The sequence below is a fragment of the Chrysochloris asiatica genome, unplaced genomic scaffold (assembly GCF_000296735.1).
Source record: "Chrysochloris asiatica unplaced genomic scaffold, ChrAsi1.0 scaffold00029, whole genome shotgun sequence".
NCBI classification, from domain to species: domain Eukaryota; kingdom Metazoa; phylum Chordata; class Mammalia; order Afrosoricida; family Chrysochloridae; genus Chrysochloris; species Chrysochloris asiatica.
The window spans coordinates 19,876,584-19,886,637 of NW_006408547.1; the positions used below are offsets into that span (position 1 = coordinate 19,876,584).

The 10,054-nt window shown below is 41.9% G+C and overlaps 1 protein-coding gene across 1 annotated transcript in view; it reads left to right on the forward strand.

The window, feature by feature from the left end:
- Positions 1-10,054, forward strand: part of LOC102831059 (rho guanine nucleotide exchange factor 7-like) — a 231,445-nt gene that overhangs the window by 138,337 nt on the left and 83,054 nt on the right. The window contains exon 5 of the mRNA XM_006851543.1: positions 5,314-5,515. Within this exon, the coding sequence (XP_006851606.1) occupies positions 5,314-5,515 (202 nt within the window). The remainder of the gene's footprint in view (positions 1-5,313; positions 5,516-10,054) is intronic.

The window sequence follows — 10,054 nt, forward strand, 5'->3', positions numbered from 1 at the left end:
GTGCTGGTGACAGCAACAGGAAGAGGCAAAGGAGAAATAAGGATTTGACACTGAAACCAAAGGTTACTAAATAACATGAAGGTGAAGAGTCGGTGAATGCTGCTGCTCGTGATTTAGGCATGCTGCTCTCAACAATCACCAGGGTCCTTCAAAACAAACACAAATTCCTCAAGCTGTTCAAGGTTCAGCTCCACTGAAAAGCTAATAAGCTGTGAGGCCCATGAAACGGCAAGAGGGACCTATAGCCGATATGGAGACATTGTTAATGAACATATATTGAGGACCAAACACAAAATTGAATCCCTGTCAGCACGCTGGCGTTCACTGCTAAGACATGAAGCTTGTTTGAGATGCTTAAAGAAAAAGGAGGGTTAGACTCGGATACAGTGTTTGCACCGTATACTGTACAAGTCACATAGCGGCCTATCTCCCAGAACTGATTCATGGATAGTAAATGACCTGTGCTGATACTTTTTGGAGTCCTGGTGTGACACAGTCAGGTAATTACTACTGGACTGCTAACTGGAAGGCCAGCGGCTCCTTTGAAACCCTATATATACACGGTCACAGTAGAGTCCTAACTGACTAGATGGCACTTAACAGCAACTTGAGTATAATTCCAGTGACAGTTCAGTTTTCAGAGTCCTTGCAGTGGTATTTTGCCTGTTTTATACTTGCTGTTGCATGATCCTTAATGATGCTGTTCATGGGGCCTGAAACTTGTAGGTGGGGAGCGGGAGATGCTGGACTCGTCCTCTGAACCGTCTGTTGGTGCTAGGGCACCCACTCACTGGAATGGAAGGCACTTGTGTGACCTTTCAGGTGTCACTTGGAAGGGGTGGAGGATGCCGACCCTCACGATGGGAAGGGAAGCATTTCTTTCCTGATTTCAGCAGCTTCCCTCGCCATCTCTATGAGGGATGATGTCAGGTGAGGAAAGTACCTCCTGGACTTCCTTTCTTTGTTTTTGGGTTTTTTTTTTGCAGTGGTGGTAGTAGCAGGGTGTGTGTGAAGAACTGCTAGGTCCTGGTTCTGGGCCTCAGTTGTCCTCTGTGACTGGGTGTGTGGCTGCAAGTTGCTGGGTCAGAGGCTGAGCGGAGTGCTGGGAAACGTTAGGCCTGGTTCACCTTCTGTGACTGAGTGCCGTGGAGTGTGCCGTAGAGTTTGCCTGTGTGCTGTCGTCTGACGGAGGAGAGGAGAGGATGGGCTTCTTGACCTGGTATTTGGTAAGCCCACTGGTGTGGGTGGAGCTTGCTGTTGCTAGGGGTAGGGGAGGTGTATGTCCAGGGACTTCGGTCACTGCGGTGCAGGTAGACTTGGTTGGAGGACGAAGAATGTGCCTGTTTCTGAATGTGACCACTGATGCAGACCGAATAGATTTAGCTGCTTCCTCTAGGTATGGAGCCAAGTGTGGGAGTCCTCCCTAGGCCTTTGCTGTCAGCTGCCCCTTTCGGCTGCTCTGCCCAGGGGACAGGCCTTTCGGACTCAGAGCAGCAGTTGGTACTTACAGCAACCCTGCGGAGGGTTTCCGACACTGTCATCTTTATGGGAGCAGAAATAGAAAGGAAGATGATTATACCTGCTGCTCATTCCTGGTTGCACCCACCCAGTCCAGGATATATGGAGTTTAAACAAACAAACAAATTCTAGCCAGTCCACATTCTTCTTTTCACCTTCCTGAGTCCTTTTAGGATTATCTGTTGAATTAAGTCCAGGAATTGTAGTTATATTTCGAGTGACCTTGAGGGAAGAGTGAGTCTTTGCCATCTTATTTGGGACTGGGAGTCGGATTCATGTGTTCTGAAGCTCTAGTGTGTCTTCTGGGTGGTGTTTACACAATGTCCAAGTCACCTAATGGCCTATTTTACAAAACTTACCATGGATATTAAGTGGCTCAGGATGCTCTAATGATTTATTTTCTTTTATTGTTCTTTATCACTATTAAATGTTTTTCATTATCTCTGATGAACCTGATCTTGAAATCGACTTTATCCAACATTGATTTCATTTTACTGATGCCTTTACTTGCCGATGCCTTTTCTGCATAGTGTGTTTCCATTTGTTTTTTAACCTGTGTGTGAAGTGATTCTTGTAGAAAGTCTTTGGTTAGCACTTGCTTCCCCCACCCCCTTAGTTTCTTTTTAACCCACTTTGCTTTGCTTTATGCTGTTCATTAAATGTTTTCTTTGATTCTTGGTGATCATTTCAGAGAGAAAAGTACAGTTAGGGGTTGTTGTTCTTACTGTTGTTAACGGCTATTGAGTTGGTTCGAACTTACAGCGACTGTATACAAGGTTTCTGAAGAGCAGCTGGTGAGTTTGAAACAACCTTGTACTCAGCAGTCCAGTGCTTATCCTACAACACCACACCAGGATTCTAGATATGGCATAGTCTGGGCCAATTCATTGGAGAATCGCATAAAACCTATAATTTTTTCTTCTTTGGCTGGCAAATAGAAAACAAGAAATAAAATATGTCCAAAGGAGATTTTAAAAATGAGTAATCACAGTAAATGTAAGTGGATTAAACTCATTCATTGAAAGAGACTTTTACTGTTGCTGTTAAGTCGAGTTGTTCTGATTTACAGCAATTTTAACCCTGTTTTAGGGTTTCCTAGTCTGTGACTCTTCACCGGAGCAGAAAACCTCATCTGTCTCCTGCAGGGTGACTGGTGGATTCAAGCTGCTGACTTTGTGGTTTACTGTCCAACGTGTAACCCACTATACCACCAACACCCCTAAAGAGTCTCATCAGTTGGATTAAAAGAACAAACATACAATTTAAGAATATACAAAACATGCATTGAAGGAATGAAAATAAAAGCATGAAAAAAAGGCATCATGTAGATTATAATTTGTTGTTGATGTTAAGTGCCATCGAGGCGGTTCTGGCCCATGGAAACCCTGTATAGGGTTTCCAAGGAGCAGCTGGTGAGCTTGAACCGCCAACCCTGTGGTTATAATTTGGGCCTCACAAGAGGTGCACATAAGAAGCCTGGTATGGGTAAAGGCGTCAGTTACTGTCATATCTGATGTAGCATTTAAATCCACAAGTCATTGTACAGAAACTTAGGTATGGGTACTAAAGAAAGAAACCATTCCTCCTGTGTTTTGAACTACTTTTACTTTGAGTTGGCTTTAAAAATGAACTTTCAACTTGATCAAAAGTTTTGTGTAGATCTGAAAATATGAGAGGGCTTCAAAAAGTGTGTATAAAAATTACTTTTCTGTAATTTTTGGAACTTTTGGAAGCCTCCTAGTATGCCTAATCTCTAAAAGAAATACAAATTAAAATTAGGTACCATCCGTTTCTTCACTCCCTTCCTCCCCACTCCTGTGGAGTCTCTTCTGTTCCTGCCGGTTGTAGTAGATCTGCTCCTTAGGGTTTCTGAGACTGAATCTATATGGGAGCAGGCAGCCAATGGAGTGGCCTAAGGTTAGCAGCAGATGCCTTAACCCACTGAATCACATCAGTTTGGCAAAAATAAGACCGATAATTCAGTGTTGGTGATATTTGATGAAATAGAAACTCTTCGATAGTGTTGATGGGAATGTTACTTGCTAGGACTCTCTAGAAGCTTTTTGGACAGTGCGCTAATACAAGAGCAAAGTGACCAATACCACCTCTATTGCTAACTGTGCTGAGGACCAGCATAAATCCACTTTCCATCTGGGAGTGGATCCAGTTCTCACCTTCCCTTATCCAGCCACCCGGACCTGGATTGGCGCCAACAGGTTAGGAGATGTCTGTCCCTCACATTCACTGCCCGAGCAGCCCTTCTCTGACGAGGTCCCCCAGCTGAGTCAGGGTACTACACAAGTTACAGGGGACTGTTACATAGGCAGGTGCTGGGCCTTGCCGGCTCGTGTTGCCCTAGTGGCTTCATTCACAGCATTTATACAGGAGGCCTGGTGGCATAGTGCATTCCACGTGTTGGGCTGCTGACTGCAAGATTAGCATTTAGAACCCACCTGTTGTTCCCTATGGGAGAGATGAGACTGTCTTTTCACATAAAGATTGAGGAATAAAGGACTGGACGGCAAAATTGGTTTGAGTCACAACGTTCGTGGTTCAAACTCACCAGACGCTCCTCGGAAATCCTCTACAGGGTTGCTATGATTGGAACCAACTCGACAGCACTTAACAACAACAACAATGTGAGTCGGAGTGGACTCGATGACAGTAGTTTTTTTTGGTTTATCTGCACAGAGGTAAAATGGAGGGTCAGATAAAAGGAGAAAGACTCCCAATGAGATGGATTGACACAGTGCAACAACATTGGGGTCAAACAAAACCACAGGGCCAAGAAGTGTATTGTTGTATTGTGCAGTGTCGTTAGGAGTCTGAACTTACTCAGTGGCCCCAAATCACAACATACTAGAGGGCTTCAAAAAATGTGTAGAAAACTTTCATTATCTTTCCATTGCATTTTCCAGAAACTGTTCTCAAAGCTGCATCATACTTAGAGATACCCATCAGTTAAAATCTGAAAAGATAAAAGTGATGAGGCAGGAGGTCTGGGAGGGGGTTCAGGCTCAGGGCCTCCTTTGTCCCTCTTTTCTTGGCTTTATTCCGTTGTCTGTTTGAAGCAGTAATGTGCATGGTTGCTGATATCAGGACACATCTGGAAGTTAGCTGGATGGGTGTAGTCTCTGCACCCGCCCCCCCTTACTAGTTAGTACACATTGTATGGGGCTGTTACGTAATAATAGCACTTCAGTTACTCAGGATCCCCCCCACCGATGATCTCTTCAGAATCAAGACAAATGATTATGTGTACTCAGTGAGGACAATTTAGAAATGTGTATGAAAATTTTAAATGTTTCACGCATCTCCTCTGAACAGAGTATAGCTTATAGACTTATTTATATTTATGTTTAAAGGAAGATGCATAATGCTTTTTTAATGTAGTATTGTTTTATGATACAGAAATACTGGAAATATATATATATATTAAATCCATTAATGGAGAGCTGTTTAAACAATGTTTGGCTCAGTCACCCAGATTATTGTCAAATTGAAGTCACTGTGTCAGTACTGGTGGAAAATATATGTATGAAAGCTGCGTGTGTCTGTGCGGACATAAAGCAGTCAGACCTCAGATGGCCTGTCGGGAGCAGGTTTCCTCCTCCGAGGAGAATGACAGTGGTGGTAACATTTCAGTGGGGAGATGGGAAACTTGTTTAAACACTTTTCTGCTATTTGAAAAAAAAATTGTTTCTAATTAGATAACATTTATAATATTGAAGTCTAATTACTTTAGCGTGCACTAGACTATACTTAATGGAATTTTTTTTTCCCTTTTCTTTTTAGGACATGACTGATAATAGCAACAATCAACTGGTTGTAAGAGCAAAGTTTAATTTTCAACAGACAAATGAAGATGAACTTTCTTTTACAAAAGGAGATATCATCCATGTCACTAGAGTGGAAGAAGGGGGCTGGTGGGAGGGCACTCACAATGGCAAAACTGGCTGGTTCCCTAGCAACTATGTTCGAGAAATTAAATCAAGTGGTAAGTGTTGAGATTGAGCATGTTTGTAGAACTGACTGGTGTTTGGGGATTAGATGAAATGGAGGAGAAATAAGTAAATATACTTAATACAGTAAGTGTCCTCTCCAGTTGAACATACATGTATATGTGACAGTTGTTTCAGGATTTGAGATTTTTCCTATTCTGTTTTGTCAGACAGAACTGGGTTTTACTGTGCAGATGCCAGGCGCTTAGGTGAACATCAGGCCATGCTTTCCAGGACACACACTCCTTGTCCGCGGGATTCAGTAGCTTAGTGCAGTGGCCACCCAGAGCTCACCATGCTCCCAGTTCTGGGGTCTGTTAGGGAAGTTAACAGGCTGCGGGGGCTGGATTAGAAAATGCTCAGGGCAGAGTTCTCCCCCTCAAGTCAGCCTCTCCTCACTCGTGCCCTGGGCAATCTTACAAAGCTCTGGGTAAAGCTCACAGAGCACCCCACTTCACAAGCACAAGCCTCAGCCTGAAGACACTCAGCTCTGCTGCCCCGCTCCATTAAGGACCTGGAGGCATCCCACTCTGCAGATAGCCTTGTCCCCCAAACGGCTCAGCCTGCCTTGTTCCATGGGCTGGAAAACCCATCGCGCTACCCTGACGCATTGACTCTGGGTTCTGGCTTATTTTTATACCATGTTAGCATGCCAAGATTTTACAATCGACCTGTGAACAGTCCTTCGCACTGAATCATGTAATGTGTCAGCATCTTCCCCAGATCCATCAGGATAAAGCTGTGGTTTGAAAATGGCATGCTTCTGAAACCAGACCTCATTGTTGTTGTTAGGTGCCATTGTTAGTTCCAATTTAAAGCAACCGTATACACAGCAGAGCGGGAGAAAGATGAGGCTTTCTGCTCCCGTAAAGATTTACACCCTCGGAAACCCTGTACAGGGTCGCTATGGGTCAGAACCGACTCGACGGCACTTAACAACAACAACATACACAGCAGAATGAAACTGTCCAGTCCTGTGCCTTCCTCACAACTGGTTCGTTTGAGCCATTGCTGCTGCTGCCACTGTACCAGTCCATCTCATTGGGGGTCTTTCTCTTTTTCACTGATCCTCCTCTACTTTACCAAGCACGATGGCCTTCTCCAGGGACGGTCCATCCTGATGACATGTTCAAAGTATGAGAGATGAGGTCTCACCGTCCTGGCTTCTAAGGAGCATTCGGGCTGTGCTTCTTCTAACACACATTTGCTTGTTCTTCTGGCGCCCTTTCATAGTCTTTTCCAATACCATAACTCAAATGCACCAACTCTAATACAGTCTGCCTTGTTTCTTGTCCAATTTTCACATGTTAATGAGGCTGTTGAAAATAGCGTGGCTTGGGTCTGACACACCGTAGTCCTCAAGCTGTTCTCTTTGCTCTTGAACACTTTAAAGAGGTCTTGTACAATAGATATGCCTAATTTGTCATTTGATTTCTTTTTCATTATGAATGAATGAAGGATTTTATTGTGAATTGAGTAAAGGTTTACAGAGCAGATCATCAGATTTATATTTAACAGATCATATGCTTTCCTTCATTACATGATTGTAAAACCGCCCTGCCCCCCATGCACCAATAGTTAACAGCATTTACTGCTGGGAAGTTTTAACTATTGCCTTCCTCCCTCTGCCTCCCACTACCTTCATTTTTCCTTTGCTAACCCCACTCTTGTTGTTTATTGGCTGCCCCGTCACCCCTGTTAATAGGTATCTACCCTCTAGCCCATGAATAATTTTCCCCATATCCCTCTTACCATTATAGATAGTTTCTTCTATCAAGAAAACTTTTTACACCATTTGTCTCATACGATATTTGTGCTGTTTTGATTGACTAATTTCTCTCAGCATAATGTCCTCCAGGTTCAGCCATGTTGTAAAATGATTCATTATTATTATTCGACATTGCATAACATTCCATTGTCTGTAACCGTTCTTCTGTCTCCATCTTTGGGATATGTCACTTGTGGATAGCAATGGAAGGATCCTGCTTTCTTCTCCATCCTCTTCTCTATGTCTCTTGACTGGTAGATTGAACCATTTACACTCAATGTAATTATCAGTAGGTGTGAATTGACTGCTGTTACTCTTCTGTGTGCTTTTTTGTTGTGTTGCTGGATTCTTTGTTCTACATAATTTTTCTGTGTTGGGTTAATTTTGTGGTTTTTTTTTGCCATTTTCATTACTGTTACATTGTTGTTGTTGTTATGTGCCATGGAGTCGGTTCTGACTCATAGCGACCCTGTACAGGGTTTCCAAGGCTGTAAATCTTTACGGGAGCAGAGAACCTCATCTTTCTCCTGTGGAACAGCTGGTAGTTTCGAACTGCTGAACTTCAGGTTCGCAGCCCGATTCGTAACCATTGCGCTACCAGAGTATTAATAGCCATGAATTGTTTGCCATCTTGTGGCTAGAGATGGAAACGTTCTTGCTAAGCTTAATTAATATACCTAGCTTATAGTTTGGACTAAACCATGCTTACTCCAAAAGCACTGTATATTATTCCTGAATATATAAAATTTTATGGACAATAATATAATTGATATTTAGTGTTTATTTTTGATGAGCAGTAGTGTTTTTTTGGATAGGTTAAAATGCGTGGATTTTATATACACAGATACGTAGTATGTTTTAAAACTCATTTGCATAAATACATACACTAGAGGATTTCGTCATCAATTCAAAGGAGTAGGAAAGGGAAGAGAAGTTACAAAGCTGGTTCTGAGAGTGGTGATGTTGGTTATTGCTCTTATTATATAAAAACGGAGGGACTAAATAGTGTGTCCATCACTTGTCTGTCATGTTGTCTTACTATGGTGGCTTGTGTGTTGTTGTGATACTGGTAGCTTTGCCATCAGTATTAGAAATCCCTGCTGGATCATCCGTGGTGGCCAGAATTCAGCTTAGCTTCCAGACTAAGACAGAGTGGGGAGATGGAGAGGTGGATCACTCCTGAAGAAGGCTTAGCTACTGTAAAACGACTGAAGAGCAGTGGAGCATTGTCAGATACAGTGCCAGAGGATGAGCCCCTCAGATTGGAAGGCACTTCCAATATGACTAGGGAAGAGCTGCTGCCTCAAAGTAGAGCTGGCCTTAATGACTTTGATGGCAGTGCTCTTGGGATCTCGTTTGCTGATATGTGGCACAACTTAAAATGAAAAAAAAAAAACATCTGTAAACAACCATTAATAATCAGGACATGAAATGTATGAAGTTTGAATCTAGGAAAATTGGGAGTCATGGATAACACAATGGGACACATAAAGATTGTATCCTAGGCATTAGTGTGAGCTGAAATGGATGGGTTATGGCCATTTTGAATAGACAGTCATATGGTTTACTGTGACAGGAATGACAGATTGAATGAAAAGGAAATGTCTTATATTCACTGGCAAAAAGAACATTTTAACATCTATCTTGATGTCCAGTGCTATCTGTGATAGATAGGATAACATCCATCTACCTATAAGGAAGATCAGTTAACATGACTATTATTCAAATTTATGCACTAACTATTAAAGCCAGTGATAAAGGAATTGTAGAATTCTGCCAACTTCTTCAGTCTCAAATTGATCAAGCAAGCAGTCAAATGCATTGACAATTATTGGTGATTAGAGTATGAAAGTTGGAAATAAAGAGGAAGGATTGGAAGTTGAAAAATATGGTCTTTGTTATAGAAATGATGCTGGAGATAGTAAGAAAGAATTTTACAATATCAATGACTTAATTCATTGCAAATACCTTTTTTTTTTTTTTTCAATAACACAAACAGCGAATATACACGTGGAACCACACCAGATGGAATACACAGGAATCAAATTGATGATGTCTGTGGGAAGAGAGTATGGAGGAACTCATTCTTATCAGCCAAAACAAGGCCAGGAGCAGACTGAAAACAGACTCTTAGTGCTCTTGAGCAAGTTCAGATTAAAACTGAAGACAATTAAAACAAGGCCACTAGAGTCAAAACAATGACTTTGAGTATATCATTTAGAGACCATCCCAAGGAGAGATTTCATGCATTAGACGCTAATGACCAAAGATCAGAGGAGTTGTGGGATGACATCTAGAACATCATACATGAAGAAAGCAAAAGGTCATTAAAAAGACAGCAAAGAAAGAAAAGACCAAAATGGATGTCACAAGAGACTCTGAAACTTGCTTACCAGTGCAGAGATGCTAAAAGCAAATGGAAAAAATGAGGTAAAAGAGCTGAGCAGAAAACTTCAGAGGGCAGCTCGAGAAGATAAAGTCAAGTATTATAATGAAATGTGCAGACTTAAAGTTAGAAAACCAAAAAGGAAGACCATGCTCTGCATTTCTCAAACTGAAAGAGGTGAAGAAAATCAAGCTTCAATTTGTAATACGGAACGATTCTATGGGTAAAACAATGAATGATGCAGGAAGCATTAAAAAGATGGAAGGAATACACAAAAACAATTGTTACTATTATTACCAGGTAGTAGATGATCAAAAACTGATGGTATTGAAGGAAGAAGTCCAAGCTGCACTGAAGGCATTGAAACATTTTCTGATCATT